This window comes from Boleophthalmus pectinirostris, unplaced genomic scaffold (genome assembly GCF_026225935.1).
Source record: "Boleophthalmus pectinirostris isolate CB_2022bp ecotype Guang Dong unplaced genomic scaffold, ASM2622593v1 HiC_scaffold_22, whole genome shotgun sequence".
NCBI lineage: Eukaryota > Metazoa > Chordata > Actinopteri > Gobiiformes > Gobiidae > Boleophthalmus > Boleophthalmus pectinirostris.
This window is the reverse complement of record NW_026571190.1, coordinates 39,223,436-39,241,929: the sequence shown is the minus strand read 5'-3', so window position 1 is coordinate 39,241,929 and position 18,494 is coordinate 39,223,436. Positions and strand designations below refer to the sequence as shown.

General features: G+C 41.2%; 1 protein-coding gene across 1 annotated transcript in view; it reads left to right on the top strand.

The window, feature by feature from the left end:
* The window catches only part of lrba (LPS responsive beige-like anchor protein), a 702,007-nt gene that overhangs the window by 194,365 nt on the left and 489,148 nt on the right, over window positions 1–18,494 (top strand). Inside the window, 4 exon segments of the mRNA XM_055158186.1 lie at window positions 8,228–9,343; window positions 10,792–10,967; window positions 12,302–12,455; window positions 18,189–18,369. Coding sequence (XP_055014161.1) covers window positions 8,228–9,343; window positions 10,792–10,967; window positions 12,302–12,455; window positions 18,189–18,369 — 1,627 coding nt within the window.

Sequence of the window (18,494 nt, the reverse complement as noted above, 5' to 3'; positions counted from 1 at the left end):
TGTTTTACTTAATGCTCCTTATAATCCGAAAAATGCAGTATTGTGTTATTTCACTATTTTGTCTTTGAATCAAGATATGCATTAATAACTGACCTTGTTTTTCCCTGAAATTGCTCCAGCTATCTTTGGCAAAAGTTTGGATAGACAGCCTCTTTGCTCGGCGAGACAGTCATGTGTGATGTCATGTAGTACTTGAACGTGGCACTGGAAGCAACACACACCATCAGTAGCAGCCAGTGCACATTCAGAATTACTGTTGACGTGACCTGTCTAGAAATAATTTAGCGACCGACGCGTCCGTTTTTAGACCCTTCGTCTGCTTCGTTCTTGCAATCACTGGAAGGAATCTCCAAGAATCACCTCAGTTTGGCTTTGCTCCTTTTCTCCTTCTCTTCTTCTTTCAGTGACCTCAAAAACGGACGAACTGGTCATGGATTCTTGTTCACCATCGCAACAAACTTTGTGCGAAATGCGAGGAAGTGACAGTTTGAAAAAGCCTCTGAGAACTGCTGCATAAACCACGTAATCCCCGCGTGCTGGCGAGTCAGTTACACTAGAAATGTAGGGAGTTTGATTGACGACCTAGCAGCCAGTAGCAAGGAGAAAATTCAGTTTGTCGACTGGACAAAAGTTAATTTGGTTGAAGACGTTTCGCAGCTCATCCAAGCTGCTTAGAACTGAAGAAGCAGCTTGGATGAGCTGCGAAACGTCTTCAACCAAATTAACTTTTGTCCAGTCGACAAACTGAATTTTCTCCTCGCCGTGGATTCCACCTGGACGACTGAGGGATTCTTCACACTAACAGTCAATAGAAAATGAGGAAGCCTCGTTGTCTATTGGCTGATGCTTATCTGGTCTCACTATGTCCACAGTTGATCGATTTTCATTATTATTTTTTGGTCATCATAATTACAAAGCTGCTGCGTCTCTGTAATGGTATTTTAAACTTTCAATGACAATTTGAAACCGAAAAAAAAAAAAAAAAAATCCTCCATACAACCTTTGAGTTCTATTTCAACCTTTTGGCCACTTTTTTTTTTTTTCGTTATTGTTTTTGTTAGCCTTTTTACCCACCTATTAGACTCTTCCTGGATGATTTCCCACATGACGTCAGCCTGAACACGAAGGTCACTTGCTGTAAATAAATGGTACCTGTGTGTTTTTACATAAAGTCATTTGTTTTCCCAACCCGCCGCCGTCTTCTTCTTCTTCTTCTTCTTCCTTCCTCCACTTAAAGCATGTTACCTGTCACATTAGACCTGCCCACGTGAAGCTTTCGGAACCGTACCGCCGCAGTTTCCATTCTCCTCTAAATCAGATTTGTCCACTTATGCCCGCACTGTATAATGTATATTCTAAATCGTAGCTATAGGTCCTTTCAAAAAAAAAAACCAAAAAAAAAAAAAACCACAAGAGTTTACAGCAGTCTGCGGCTAATGGTTACTGGATCGCAAACTGAGGCCCATTTAAAGCGGGCATACATCATGTTAATGCACGGACTACATCCTGGATCTATGACGTGATGTTTCGCCCCCCCCCGCCGCCTGTTTTCTCCCGTTTTTTTTTTTTTTTTTTTTTCCAGCGGCAGACTCAACGCGGGCATGTTTTAATTGCGAAAAATAAATAAAAGCCCGTCAAATTACGCTCGAACGAATGGAGTTGGAAGGTCTGGTTCTGTGATCAGTGACGTTAAAAAAAGAGAAAGAAGAGAAGAGCGAAAGAGGAGGAGGAGGAGGAGGAGGAGTAGCGATGCGTTTAGAAGAGAAAACGGCTATAGATTTCCACTCAGTGCTCCTCACTAGCGAAGATTAATGGGCGTCCGTGTAGCGGGCTAATTTAGAACAATAACGCCTAATTCATTACAAATAACTAGCTGCTTTCGCTCGCACTTCGACGCCGTTTTTGCGTTTGATCGCCTCTTTGTTCCTGCTTTTTTTCCGTGGACATGTTATTGGTTGGTCTAAAATGTTCCGCAGTGTGACATTAAGCAGATATACGTTGCGTTTATTCAATTAAAGATGGTTTTAAAGCTCAAAAATTGCCAAAAAAACAAGAGTTATGATTGTGAGCGGAGTCGCCTCTCCACAGATCTGAGCTGTAACTTGTCCAGTTTGATCTCCATGAAGATAGTTAAAGATGTTTAAAGGAGATCTAAGTGGATTTTTTTTAGAGTTTGGGCACCAAAAGGATTTATAAATGAAAAAAATAATAAAAAGTAACTGTATACTAGTTGCTCCTCATACACATTCCCTGTACATTTTAGTTTGTTTTTTTGTTTTTCTTTATGTATTTGAAAAAATGTTTGACTAAAATCTGATTATGTTTGAAAGAGTCCAATGTGCACGCCTCTAATATAAATAAAACCATTGAATGAATGAAGATAGAAAGGTTTAATGCAATACAAGCTTTTGACAGACCCTGCACCAGAAAAAGTTACACAATGCGCCTTTTAAAACACTGGTTACTGGTTATATTTAAAGTCTGTTAGAACGACATTTAAATTATTTTTGAAAAGTTCAGACGTAGGGGAACCTTAAAACCAATGACATCTCCATGAGAAAAGCATTTGACAGACCCTCCACCAGAAAAAAATACACAGTGCAGCTTTTAACACACATAATTTTAACGTGGCAAAGGAGAAATTCAATTTGTCAACTGGACAAACGTTTATTTAGGTCAAAAACTGCGGAAAGAAAAAAAAAAAAAATTCTCCTTTGCCATGGATTCTACCTGGATTCTACACACACAGAGGATTGTACTGGTTTTTGTCCCTAACTCTAAAACACATATGTCAAACTCAGGCCCGGAGGCCAAGATTTGGACCCTGATATAATTATATTTGGCCCATGAGGTCATATCAAATATGTATTAGAGCTGCCTGACTATAGAGACATTATTCATTTTAAATTTTGTTATTATTTTATATTTTGTTTGTTCTGGATTCAATGTTTAAGCAAAACTATTATTAAACATTTATTTTAATAAGAAAAGGTTTAACATGACATGTCTCGAAAGAAGAGAAAACATGCAGATGTTGTTAAAATTTGTCAATAAAAGTTTAGTTTGACCCACGACTTAGTCCCAGTTTTTAATTTTGGCCTCTGTGAATTTGAGTTTGACACTTCTGCACTAAAAGTTCAGACGCAGAGGAACCTTAAAACCAACGATCGTCAAAGATTTAGTGAAAGAAATGCACTGAGAATTTAAGTTTTTATATCATACTGTGAAACATTCCAGACGAACCTTTTAAAGCGAAGAATTTTATCGTTTTTTGCACCTGTTTCTGTCCCTGAACTCTAAAAGTTCAGACGTAGAGGAATCTTAAAACCAACAGTCGTCGAAGATTGAGTGAAAGTATTTAAGTTTTGAATGTTCATTTAATGCCACACTGTGAAACGTTCCAGACAAAGCTATAACATCTCCTTGGAGAAAACCAATTTGACGGACGCCCCATCAGAAAAAGTTACACAATGCACCTTTTAGAAGACAGAATTTAATTTGTTTTTTGCAACATTTTTTGTTCCCTAAACCCAGAAAGTTCAGATGTAGAAGAACCTTAAAACAAACAATCGTCGAAGATTTAATGAAAGTATTTAAGTTCTGAGTGTTCATTTAATGCCACACTGTGAAACATTCCAGACAAAGCAATAACATCTCCACAAAGAAAACCATCCACCAGAAAAGTTACGCAACACACCTTTAAAACCGCAATGCAAATGGGTCCAGGTCCCCCTCCTCCTCCTCCTCCTCCTCTTCTTCTTCTTGTTCTCTCCAATCTTTGACTTCCTGTCCTCCGAGCCCAATGATTAATGCAAGGCTCTTAAATTAGGCGTGGGAGGATTCGCCGATATCGGACACGCTCGCGACGCGGCCGGCAGACAAACGCTAATAGCATGTAGCGCTAATCTTTGACCGTTTACATGGACAGGCCCTTCCTCAAACGCCGCTGTCCGCGAAAAAGACGAGCGGTCGAGCCGGGGCTGTATCTGATGATGAAGAGGAGAGCGACGGGGGTTAATGGGCCGTGGTTAGCCGTGTATAAGTGAGGTAAAAGTTTAAATATGGCTCAGTTGACGACAAACAGTCCCCATGGTAACCGATGAGCGCGGTAATAAGGCGAAAACTGCTCGTCGTCGTCGTCCTGAATCTGTAATTTGACAGTTCCCTCTGGAAGGTGCTCGAGACGACGGGAGAAAAGATAATTAAAAAGACCAGAGGGAGCGGAGTTCGTAAGCGTACGGTTTTAGAAAGTTATTAGAAACTGTTGGTACAGCGGAGGTGATGCTAACTGGAGGCACTGCTACGTCTGAGGTTTTGTTAGACCAGGGGTCGGCAACCCGCGGCTCCGGAGCCGCATACGGCTCTTTAGCACTCCCCTAGTGGCTCCCTGAAGCTTTTTCAAAAATGAGTGAAAATGGAAAAGGAATGATTTTTTTGTTGTTGTTTTAATCTGGTTTGTTTCGGGGTAAAACCCTCGTTCATCTCTGGTCATAGATCTGATCCATCAGCTGTGTGCAAACGCAAACACATGAAAAATGTTTCAGCAGAACAAACAGATGAACTGAAGTGGGGGTGGTGTCCGGTGCCTCCACCTGAGAATGCCTTTCTGCCCTGAAAAAAAAAAAAGTTTATTTCAGTTTACACACAAACGTGAAACCGGAGTTTTTAGAAAGATTCGTTTTCAGAGGCGAATTCGCCGTTTGCATGTAAACGATGTGAACAAACGAAGGGAAATGTCTCCGTTTTTTAAAAATACCCGTGTACGTGTAAACGGGGCCTAAATGACAAAGGAATAAACACTAACCACCTGATTTCAGTGGCTACAGACGGAGCAGCGAGTATGAGAGGGTCAAAAGGGGTTTGTGTATCATGAATGTTCATTTTATATTTGTAGCCGACTTAGTCATTTTAATAGTCGGCTTATATATCTAATATACTGACAGTCTATGTTGCCTTCATATTAGGCTTATATGAGGCTTTTCATTTTTTGCGGCTCCAGGCAGGTCTGGTTTTTGTTTTTTTGGGCCAATATGGCTCTTTGAACATTTTGGGTTGCCGACCCCTGTGTTAGACGTTTAAGGGCCCAAGTTTTCTGATCCGTGTTATTAGGCGGTTTCCTCATCAAAAACACATCTGGATTTGTGTTTTGTTTCATTGGCCACGTTTACATGATGTTTTTTTAATTGTGCGAGATGCCACTGCCGAGTATCAATACGCGGGTTTCATTGTGGCGTCGTCAACAGATCCGCAGACTTATTGGCCGCAGCGTTTTTGACAGGAGGAGGTGGAGTGAGTTCTATTGATTATCCGCTGACAATGGACGATGGTTTTATCCATTATTAAGCAGCGTCGAGGCGTGTACTCCCAAACCACACGCCGCTACGTCCAAACTGCTTTTTATTATTTAGTATTTCATCTGACTGACCCGCAACATAAACATACTATCATTTAAAGATTAAAGATTGGATTATTATGTTTTTTTTAGCTGACTACCATGTTATAATGTCACGCCCTGAAGTGATTTTAGAGTCGTCCAGGCACGTTTGAGTGTTTTTGCGATCTCTCCTGGGGCCTATTCAAACCCTCCTTACGTTTTAGACTTCACATTCTGTACGAGGCTCCGCCCACAAGTCTACGTCACCCCTGCTCCCACACGATCAAAATGCAAATGTTCAAGATACAATTAAAAATTGAAGGAGCTTCATAAAATACATATGACTGGTACCATATGAAAGGTCTTTTTCCGGTCTTTCAAATAAAATTTATTCAAAATTTTTTCATCACTACCCACATGCCATAAATTACATGTGAAAATCAGACCATGTTACGTTTTCTTGTTTTTAACAAGAGCCTCACACATAAACTATTTCACGTTTTGAACATTTGGTGATTTCTTTTAACAGTCCTAGTACATGTCTTGATTCTCAAAAAAATTTCTACGAGTAGGTTTAAAAAGGGGCTAAAAATGGTACGCCACGGAAATAAACAAGTTTTTTTTTCATTTTTAAGTTCATATAAAATGACAATGAGTTGAGATACCAAACTTTCGATAGATGTTATTTGAACACAGAGTAGAGGAGCACAAGTCTACAAACTTTCATCTCTCTATGTGTGATTGTTACGGAGATATCGACCTGTGAAAACGGCCGAGAAAAAATGACGCGATTTTGGGCCTGAAAATGGACACATCCTCCCCTCACGAAATGAACTGTAACTTGAAAAGTATTGATCGAAAATCACTAAAACTTCACAGGGTTGGCACATGATTGGTGAAATGGCGTGGAATGACCCTCATAAGTACAAAAACATGACACCGTTAACGAGATGCATGATGTTTGTGTGTTAGTGCTCTGAAGGGGGAGTGATTATTGAACTTATAAAGCTGTTAACACATAGTTTTCTGGCAAAATTACTCGTCATGATGGCAAAGGAGAAGTTCAATTTGTCAACTGGACAAACATTTATTTAGGGGGTAAAGCTAACGGCACCTAACGCACTTCCTGATGATTATTTAGACAATTTATAAGTTGCCGTGTGTAACTAGGAATAACGGACCAGACACAGGCAGCTCCCAAACGTAATAATGTGGGCAACTTTTATTTCCCGACTGTCCTCAGAAGAGAGCAGCATTATTTACCTCCGCCAAGGAGGTTATGTTTTTGCCGGCGTTTGTTTGTTTGTTTGTCTGTTGGTTTGTCTGTTTGTCTGTTTGTCTGTTTGTTTGTTTGTTTGTCTGTTAGCAACATAACTCAAAATGTTATGGACCAATTTTGATGAAATTTTCAGGATTTGTTGGAAATGTGAAAAGGAAGAACTGATTTCATTTTGGGGGTGATCCGGAAGAAATCCTGGATTCTGGATCACTTTGAAATTTTAGTTAACATTGTGGTAAATGGGGCCAAAAATTTTGTTTCTCAATATCTGGGTTAATTATTGACCAAACCCCATGAAATTTGACTCAGGGATGGACAATGGGATCCTCTTTCATATTCCAAATTGAAAGATACGAGACAAATATTTATGGAAAACACAATTAATATGAGGGGGACTGTAGTCCTTGGCGGAGGTCTGCGCTCTCTGAGTGCTTTTCTAGTTTTGGTTTGATTTGGCTTTTTTGGAAGATGACTTAAATGGTTAACAACTGTCAGGATTCACAGTATCTGGCTTTATTTTGTCTTTGTTCCAACAAAAATGTGTTCTCTCAACAATAAAATAAAACAACACTAAATAAAAGACAACAGTAGTGGGTTTATCCTACAATAAACCAAAGAATAAACACCACTTGGTATCCATTTCAATTGGCAAGTACACAAAATAAAATTACATTAGTCATTAACACTGTGTAACGGTCAACTTGAACTCACTCACAAAATGGCTGACAGACTGTCCAGACCAACCCAGCACTCTGAAGGACGTGGACAGTGCTCTCTAACATTTGGTCTCGCATAAAAGAATACATAAACAGTCATAAACAGTTCTTTACATTACATATTATTCATATTTAACACTCACGCCTTCATGCAGAACAACTTTTCCCCTACGTGAGCAACTCAGCAGGATCACACTTTTCAGGACAGCAAGTCAATCTACATCAATCTTCAATTGTACGAATCAATACAACAATCTTGAGATATGAGGCTCATTAAAGCCTTGTCTAACAATATCTAAGATTATTTCCCTGTTTCGCAGTCATTTAAATGTTCATTTTTACTAATACACACTGTTTTATGTCAGTCTCTTGTTGAGGCGCTCAGCCTGTTGTGCAGTGATGACATCACACGCGCTTCTTCTAACAACCACTCAATCACCCAGCCTGACCACACTACCCCCTATAGGTTACACAGAGAATTGCAGCTATTTCTAAAAACAGTATTTTATAGTCCACCTGGCTACATATAATTAGATGCAGACACCACGCAGGTCAAAATAAGCTCAAAAACGTGAGAAAATTGTGTTACAGTTTACAATTTTATGTATGAAATCCCTCAGTCGTCCAAGTAAAATCAATGGCAAAGGAGAAATTCTAATTTGTCAACTGGACAAAAGTTTATTTATGTTGAAAATGTTTCTCAGCTCATCCAAGCTGCTTCTTCAGTTCTGGTCAAAATTTTCTTGGACACTGCCTTATATCTGCCTGCAGGAAGGAGCTAACTACAATCAAACGACTCTGAAACGAACACAGTTTTACAACGTTACAATTTTATGAACTCATCTTTTGTTTTTCCAGGTGGCGTTTGAGCAACACAAGGAGAGTCTGGCTCGCATGTTCCGTCAGTACCAGAGTCAAGAATCGTCTTCCACCATTCGCTCCATCTCGCTGGCCAGCCAAAGCTCCGAGACCATGGACTTCGTCAACGGACCTCCTTCGGAAGAAACCGCCCCCTCCACTGTCATTGAACTGACTGTAGACGGGAACTCCCAGAATCCCCCCAGCGAAACCGCCCAGGAGGAGGCAGAAGAACGGGGGCAAACTTCTATAACCGTGTCCAACATTTTAGCGAGAGGCGAGGAGGACGTCAAAGCAGAAGAAGAGCCCGAAGTTGTACCCGTCGTTGAGGCTCCACCAGAAGTTGAAGAAGATAAAGAAACATCGGTGACGGACAGCGCTGTAACCGACGAGGAGAAATCGGAAATTGAGAAAGTCGAGTCGTCAGCTTCCGTGACCGAAGACTCCGTGAATGAAGTGGAAGCCGAGCAGCCGGTGTCTTCAGAGGAGCAAGAAGTTCACGAGAAGCAGATCTGTGATTCGGAAGTAGCGACGGATAACGGCGCGACAGAAGGAGCGAACGTTGTCAGTGAGGGCTCGGCGTCTTCCGTCGGCGACCAAGCGCACGCGAGCGATGCTGTGGAAAGCCGCGAAGAGTCAAACGCGGAAGATGGCGTCGTGAAGGATGAGGAAGTCGAAGAAGAGGAGAAGAAAGCTGAAGCAGATAAAGAAGAACCCGCAGAGGAGAAAGAAGTGTCTGATACGGAAAGTCAAAAGTTGGATTCTCCGCAAGAGGACGTCGTAGAAGCAGCAAAAGATGAACCCGCGGCTGAAGAATCTTCCTCTTCGCAGCCCACAACCGCGGAAGAACAGCCATCCACGAGCTCAGCAGCGCCATCTACGGGAAAGGAAGAAACGGAAGAACAGGCGAGTCAACCTCCAGAGACGGTTGGAGTGACCGCAGAAGAAGACGCATCCACCAAAACGTCTCAAGAGGAGCTACCGACTCCCAGCCCCGTCAAAAAGGAGAGCGTAGACTCAACCAGCAAGACCAAAGAGATTAAAATAGCCAGACTAGATGTTTCCAATGTGGCCTTAGACACAGAGAGACTGGAGCTGAAGGAGACGTCAACAACGGTACGTCCAAACTTTTGACCAAACTATTCCTGTTGCACCAAGGAACGGTTTTATATCAGACAGTATTTCACGGACCAGAGGGAGTTGGGGGGGTGGGGTGGCATGGTTAAGTCCTGGTTAAATCCTGTTTTACTCCTGGTTTTAGACCTTTTTTTTTAGACCTGGTTTAGATCTGGTTTTAGTCCTGTTTTTAGACCTTTTTTTTAGACCTGGTTTAGATCTGGTTTTAGTCCTGGTTTTAGTCCTGTTTTTAGAGCTGTTTTAGTCCTGATGTTAGTCCTGGTTTTAGTCCTGGTTTTGGACCTGTTTTAATCCTGGTTTTAGTCCTGTTTTAGACCTGTTTTAGACCTGTTTTAGACCTGTTTTAGACCTGTTTTAGACCTGGTTTAGACCTGGTTTAGTCCTGGTTTTAGATCTGTTTTAGTCCTGATTTTAGTCCTGGTTTTGGACCTGTTTTAGACCTGTTTTAGTCCTGTTTTAGTCCTGGTTTTGGACCTGTTTTAGTCCTGATGTTAGTCCTGGTTTTAGTCCTGGTTTTAGTCCTGGTTTCGTCCTGGTTTTAGACCTGGTTTAGACCTGGTTTTAGACCTGGTTTAGACCTGGTTTAGTCCTGGTTTAGTCCTGGTTGTAGTCCTGGTTTTAGACCTGTTTAAGTCCTGGTTTTAGACCTGTTTTAGTCCTGGTTTTAGTCCTGTTTTTAGAGCTGTTTTAGTCCTGATGTTAGTTCTGGTTTTAGTCCTGGTTTAGTTCTGGTTTTAGTCCTGGTTTTGGACCTGTTTTAATCCTGGTTTTAGTCCTGTTTTAGACCTGGTTTTAGACCTGTTTTAGACCTGGTTTAGACCTGGTTTAGTCCTGGTTTAGTCTTGGTTTAGTCCTGGTTTAGTTCTGGTTGTAGTCCTGGTTTTAGACCTGTTTTAGTCCTGATGTTAGTTCTGGTTTTAGTCCTGGTTTAGTTCTGGTTTTAGTCCTGGTTTTGGACCTGTTTTAATCCTGGTTTTAGTCCTGTTTTAGACCTGGTTTTAGACCTGTTTTAGACCTGGTTTAGACCTGGTTTAGTCCTGGTTTAGTCTTGGTTTAGTCCTGGTTTAGTTCTGGTTGTAGTCCTGGTTTTAGACCTGTTTTAGTCCTGATGTTAGTCCTGGTTTTAGTCCTGGTTTTGGACCTGTTTTAGTCCTGTTTTAGACTTGTTTTTAGTCCTGGTTTTAGTCTTGGTTTAGACCTGGTTTAGACCTGGTTTAGACCTGATTTAGTGGTGCAGCCAGCACGACGTACTGGAGGAAGGATGGTCCATGCTTTGTACGGGACGGGGGACAGTATTTGAGGGGGGGTTCGCACTGTTGCGTCCCGGTACCGGTGCCTGGTCCGGGCGTTGGGGGGGGGGCCCTGGTGTAAAACACATTCTGGATCTCGGTTGGACTTCCTGGTTAAATAAAGTATTGTTTTTGCAGAACGCGAGTCCGAGCCAGCCCGCAGCCTCGGCGCCGGACCAGCCCAGAGACGGCAGCTCCTCGGCCCCTCGCTCCACCATGTTCCGCATCCCGGAGTTCCGCTGGTCGCACATGCACCAGCGCCTCCTCACAGACCTGCTCTTCTCCATCGAGACGGACGTCCAGATGTGGAGAAGGTGAAACATCCTCTGCTTTAATAACAAAGACCAGCCTGTATGAAGTGATTAAAAGTGCTCTACTTGACTTTTATGGTTTTAAAAATGTGAAAACAGACTCTTTAAATACGTTATTTTCTTAAGTGACCCAAATATATTCCACACTTTCTGAGCTTATATGTGTTTTTCACAAATTTATGACGCCCGAGTGGAGTTTTGCCATCACGCCAATGCCAGCAACATCCATCATACTAACAGCGCCCTAAAAATGCACAATAAAAACGCTTCAGATTTAGATATAGGACACAGCTGGTTCACTCTGACCAGAAGAGCTGATTTTACAATATAACTGTACTGGGGCAAAACTAAACAAAGTAAGTCTCTTTTAAAATAGTGCTGTCAGAAGTAAGTGTAATTATCCAAAGTTACACAATGGTCTCTTACGTACAATTGTGTTTGTATTATAAGTAACCGACACTATTAGAGTTTGAAATGTTGGTATCGTAACTAGGGGTGTCAAATTATCGCGTTAATTGCGATTAATTAATTACAGTCATATTTAGCGCATATTTAAACCAGGTCTAAACCAGGACTAAACCAGAACTAAAACCAGAACTAAACCAGGTCTAAACCAGGACTAAACCAGACTAAAACCAGAACTAAAAACCAGAACTAAAACCAGGTCTAAACCAGGACTAAACCAGGACTAAACCAGGACTAAACCAGGACTAAACCAGGTCTAAACCAGGTCTAAACCAGGTCTAAACCAGGTCTAAACCAGGACTAAACCAGGACTAAACCAGGACTAAACCAGGACTTAACACCAGGACTAAAACCAGGATTAATCCATTCCAGGACTAAACTAGGACTAAAGTAGGTCTAAACCAGGTCTAAATCAGGACTAAAACCAGTGATCTCATATATAAATCATTTCTCTATCAATAATATTTTTAATATGGTTAAGGAAAGACTGGACTTTTTATTGTCTTTAAGTAAACAAAAGTTATTATGTTCAGATTTCCTCGTCTTTGCTACTTTACAACAAACAGTTTCTTATTCATGGAGACTTGGGCTCAACAGCCAAATTGGAGAGATTTGTTAAACAATAAATGACTTTATAAAGTCACTTTTTAAAATCTATATCAGTCTTTTGATCTGCCACAATAATGTAATAATGAATTTAAATGAAAATACCTCAAATTGAAGCTTTTCTCAGCAATTTTTAGGTGAGATTAAAATGAGATTAATTAGATTAATTAATTACAGATCATAATTAATTAATCTCTCAATTTTTTTAATCGCATGACAGCACTAATCATAACAACACTGGTGTCACTCTTTGTTTTTGTCTTCAGTCACTCCACAAAGACGGTCCTGGACTTCGTGAACAGCAGTGAGAACGTGGTGTTTGTGCACAACAGCATTCACCTCATTTCTCAGGTGGTGGACAACCTCATCATGGCCTGTGGAGGAATCCTGCCCCTGCTGTCGGCCGCCACCTCCTCCTCGGTGAGTGTCTGTGTGCAGGACCGTCCGCTGAAGTGTGGGGGGCCCGGGGCAAGAAGACTCATACCGGACCCCCACTCTAATATTAATAGGCAGAGTGCGACAGACCCCTTTGTCCCCCAATGTTGACTCCTGTGTGTGTGTGAAAGAAGGGAAGAAACGGCGAAACACGGAAAGAAATATAGAGAAAGAGCGAGATTTTTGAGACCTGTGGCAGAGAGACGAAGTGCACAGAGGAAACAGGAGGACGAACACAAGAGTGACAGAGAGAGCTACCGTATTTTTCAGACTATAAGTTGCTCCGGAGTGTAAGTTGCACCAGCCAAAAAATGTGTATTGGAGAAAAAACATACCATATTTTACGCACCATAGTTTGCGCTCTTAGGCCTCCAACCCCATCAAAAAAACGACTGCGCGCCCGACAATCCAGAGCGCCCCATACGCGAATCCACTCGAGTGTCCCAGCACGACTTCAGTAAACTACAAAGCCGCACCACCCGCAGAACACGCAAACACACACGGAGCAGACAGCGACCGCGCGGCGAAACACACCCACAGACACACTCATCACTCCACGCCGACGAGGAACGGAACGGAGGAACGAACCGAAAAAGCGAGCGCAATGTGCCACTTCTAGACACGACTGAACAACTGAGTCACTGCGAACACGCCGACAATCCAGCGTCCCAGACACACCCTCCCTACACGCCACAACTGAACAAAGCCCAGAGTCACCGTGAACGAACAAACAAACAAAACCACTCACCCATCACACTGTTGGGTTTCCTTTAAAGTCCCACGTGGTTTATTTGTGAAAAAAGTTTGAAAATAGACCTTTTAATGAAGTGTGATTTATAATCCAGAGCGTCTAATAGTGCGGAAAATACGGTATATAAGTCGCACTTTTTTGGGGAAATTTATTTCATAAAATCAGAGACCAGGAACTGACATTTCCTGTTGAAAGTCAAGTTGTAGTAAAAACAATAAAACAGAACAACAGACTGTTAACGTCACATATGAACAGTTCTTCAGATAAACTATAACATAAACAACAGAACAGAACAAGTTTAACAAACTCTCCATCTCACTCCAAATCACTAAATCCATTCAATTCTTCATCCTCGGTGTCACTTCTGAGGTAAACGTTGCGCCGCAAACTCTTCTGTGTCGCTGTCGTCAGACTCAGCATCAGTTCCAGTTAGAATTATTCGGGTCTTTCTGAATCCCGACAGGATGGTTTCTGTGTCACTGAAGTTCAGACTTTGTCCGTCCATCCAGTGACTTCAGGAAAGTTTCATGGTTCATCCTCCCGGTGTCACAAGTTTCTCTCTCACTCCAAACTTTCTTTCTGCTGCTTGATTATTGTTTTCAGCTGCAGATTTCACGACTATAGTTTGTAATCTGCAAAATACGATTTTCTTTTTGGGGGCATTTGTGTTCAGTCTTCTCAGTCGTCTTTATAAGTTTGTATACATTTTAAATAGTTGAGTGGTGCAGAAGTAACGGTGCGATCGACTGACATGATACAGACAGGACAGAGGCTCTTTCTGCAGGAGACATGCGCAGTAGAGCCAAGTGACAGTGGTACAGGAGGAACAGGAGCAGCAGATACTCACACACAAGACTAGAACCTCTCACCGCTTCACTGTGAACATTTTAATTAGGGCCGGGCACGTTAACATGTTAATTTTGCGTTAACTAATTCACTAAGTCATTATCGCCAACAATTATTTTAACGCTGTTCACGCAGTTTTTATTATTCATTTATTTATTTTATTGTAAACGTCTGTTGGTCACTATCTTTTATTTTGAAAAACTCCATTGCGAGTGTTTCTTTAAGTTTGATGTCTTTTCTTTACACTTTTTTCACTTTTTTTTGACCACGTGAGATGCAACGTGTGCGAGCCCCCGTGAGCCGCGGGCCCGGCCGCGTGCGCTCTGAGCTGAGCTTGTTTCTTTAGTGCTGCAGGTGTTTGTTTAGTTCAGCGCTGCAGGGGGAGTCACTAATTTACCCAGAAACCACTGGAAGAAAAACTGTGATTGGTCCATTTCCATTCCATTATATTAACCCTTTGTTTCCCAAGAAATATTAGTCCAAGTTTAAAACAATAATCTAGAAATTATTACTAGTGCCGTGTTTATTAATCACTGCGTAAAAAATATTGAAAAAATATATTAGTAGTACAAAAGTTCATTCAATATTTTTTCTTGAGCCTTCACTGAAAACCCTGAAGACTCTGATGGTTTCCCTCTGGAAGAAACGCCGTTTGCACAACAAATGTTTGGCTCTTTCATTTACATTTCCAATAAAAGTGCAGCTGTACTCTACTTTCTTATTCATTAATTGGTTTTGTGTATAACATGCGATCAGTTACGATTAATCGCACTCGAACTCATGCGATTAATGCAATTAATTTTTTAAATTTTTGCCCAGCCCTAATTTTAATATATAAGTCGCAGGAAACGGCCAGACCATGAAAAAAAGTGCAACTTATAGTCTGAAAAATACGCTCCTTTCATTTTTGGCTCCACATACTGAGATGGAGAGAGAGAGGGAGGGAAGAGAGGAAGAGAGGAAGAGGAGAGCTACTTTTGTCTGTGACTCCATATATACACAAGGAGAGAGATGGAGGGCGAGCTATTGCGGCGTACACCCAGAATGTAAGGTATCCATCCACATTGACCTTTCCCAATCGCATTAGCTACAGTTAGCCGCTTTCCTAACGTCGTTACTGTGTTTCCATGACCCCGGCGACTGCGGCTCTCCCACATAATTCTTTAGTTCTGCCATTGACCCGCTGTCAGAGAAAAGGGGCTTTGTGTGCGCGCTACAATTCAATTACTACCTTTGTGTTCCCGGAAATAACAAGAAATAACATGGAGTACTCTGTAGATTTGAGGCTGGAGGAAAGTGCTGCAGGAGCTCGTGCGCGACGTCATCAAGAAAATGACCAAAAACGATGTTAAATCTTAATTTTAAATCTGATTTTCACAATCTCGGTCACGATATAACGGCTAAATTTCATCCGTTGTCCTAAGAAAAGCCAAAAAGAGGTCCAGTTCAGTTTTTCACGCTCTGAATCTCCCCTCCCTAAGTCTCTCCCCCTTCAGAGCGCTATCACAATATCCAAATCCAAATCCACTTTATTTACATACCGTATTTTTCTGAGTATAAGTCGCACCAGCCAAAAAATGTGCAATGAAGAAGAAAAAAAACATATAAGTCGCACTTTTGGGGGAAATGTGTTTTATAAAATCAGAGACCAGGAACCGACGTTTTATTTTGAAAGTCAAGTTCTAGTAAAAACAATAGAACAACAGACTGTTAACGTCACATATGAACAGTTCTTCAGATAAACTATAACATAAACAACAGAACAAGTTTAACAAACTCTCCATCTCACTCCAAATCACTAAATCCATTCAATTCTTCATCCTCGGTGTCACTTCTGAACAACTCCTCGACCTCCGGAGGTAAACAGAGCGACGCAAACTCTTCTGTGTCGCTGTCGTCAGACTCAGCATCAGTTCCAGTATTTTATTTTAATTTTCTTTTTATCCGTAACAGAATAAGGGAAAAAAATGAAAAAATTCAATACTATCAAAGAGAGAGTGAAGTGAAAGAAGGACGAAGGAGGGAAGAAAAAAAAAAAAAGAAGCAAATTGTTGTAGATTTGTGATTTGAAGCTGCCGTCTCTATTTGACTGTTAATAAAAATTTGAATTAAAAAAAAAAAAGAATTATTCGGGTCTTTCTGAAGTCCAGGCTTTGTCCATCCATCCAGTGACTTCAGGAAAGTTTCATGGTGCATCCTCCCGGTGTCACAAGTTTCTCTCTCACTCCAAACTTTCTTTCTGCTGCTCGATTACCGTTTTCAGCTGAATATTTCACAAATTGCAGTTTGTAATCTGCAAAATCTGATTTTGTTTTTGGGGGCATTTGTGTTCAGTCTTCTCAGTCGTCTTTATAAGTTTATTTAAATGTTAAATTGTTCAGTGGTGCAGAAGTAACGGTGCGATCGACTGACATGATACAGACAGGACAGAGGCTCTTTCTGCAGGAGACATGCGCAGTAGAGCCAAGTGACAGTGGTACAGGAGGAACAGGAGCAGCAGATACTCACACACAAGACTAGAACCTCTCACCACTTCACTGTCAACATTTTAATATATAAGTCGCAGGAAACACCCAAAGCATGAAAAAAAGTGTGACTTCTAGTCTGAAAAATATGGTAGACATTTTACATTTTACAAACAAAGCATTTTCCAAAGTTCTGCTCAGAAATCATAAAATGAAGACAACATAAAGTTATTTACTAAAAATGTGGTCATACCGGGCCTTAAACAATAAAACCAGTAAAATCAAATAAAAGCAAAACCATAAAAATGAGAAAATAGCAGTAAATAAGTACAATAAGAGAATAAAAGTGGGTTTGTTAAGTTGCAGTGTACAGTTTTCTGTCACGTTTTTGTAGATTTATGGAGAATTGTCGTGTGGGATCATGGGTGATGTAGGCTTGTGGGCACAACATTTTACAGGTAACGGCAACGAGAGTTTGAATAGGGCCAGGAGAGATCGCTAAATTACTCAAACCTGCATAGACGACATCTTAAACCTCTTCAAAAACTTGATTTTCATATTACTCCATTTTTAAAGACTTTTTTGAAGGCTGAGTAGTTGTCACAGTTTCTAATGTGCTGTGACAGTGTATTCCAAAATATTCACGAGTGGGTTAAAATAAGTCTCATTTCTTCCCACTCCATTTCAAGCATCAATCCTTCATTTGTTAGACTCAAATAGTTCAGACTGTGTTAATCTCTGTACCACTTTGTTTGTTCTGCTCTGACATAGTTCGAAATAAAGATTAAAAAAACAAAATGTATTTTACTTACTTAAAGGTTGTATGGAGGATTTTTTTTCAGTTTAAATTGTCAATGAAAGTTTAAAATACCATTACAGAGACGCAGCAGCTTTGTAATTATGATAACCAAAAAAAAAAAAAGAATGAAAACCCATCAACTGTGGACGTAGAGAGGCCAGATAAACATCAGCCAATAGATAGCGAGGCTCCCTCATTATTTATTGGCTGTTAAGTTGTCAGTCAGACTCCCTATGTTTCTAGTGTAACTGAGTCGCCGGCGTGTGGGGATTTCGTGGTTTATGCAGCGGTTCTCAGAGGCTTTTTCAAACTGCAGCTTCCTCGCAATTCGCGCAAAGTTTGTCGCGACGGCGGACGAGAATCCACGACCGGTTCGCCGCAAAAGAAAGTCAGTTTTTGAGGTCGCTGAAAGAAGAAGAGAAGGGGAAAAAGGGCGAAGACAAACTGAGGTGATTCTTGGAGATTCCTTCCAGTGAGACGAAGGGTCTAAAAACTGATGCGTCGGTCGCTAAATTACTTCTAGACGGGTCACTTCAACAGTAATTCGGAACGCGCACTGGCTGTAAACAAGCGTGATTTCTGGAGTAACGAGGCGGGGGAGGTGTTTCTACTGAGGAGCTGTGGAGGAGGAAGGTGATGTCACACATGCACGACATTTGAAAAAGGACTGTCGCTGTATGTCACTTCCCTTAAAAAATCCTCTATACAACCTTTAATTTACATTACTTTCTTTACTTATGTTACTTACATTTCTTACTTCACTTACTTTACTTTCTTAATTTGCTTACTTTACTTACTTAACTTTCTTTACTTTACTGACATTACTTACTTTTCTTACTTTGTCTTTTTGTTCACAGCATGAGTTGGAGAACATTGAGCCGTCCCAGGGCCTGGCTTTGGAGGCTTCAGTCACGTATCTCCAGCGCCTGGTGGGTCTGGCGGACGTCCTGGTGTTCGCGAGCTCCCTGAACTTCACCGAGATCGAAGCGGAGAAGAACATGGCGTCCGGAGGCATCCTGCGACAGTGCCTCCGACTGGGTGAGGCATTCATATACGATTTCAGTGGTTTATTTTAGCAGGGCTGTAGTCTTCTAAAGAATTCTTGTTGGACTAAAGACGTTGGTGATGTTTGATTGATTATCCGTCCATCCATCTATTCATAC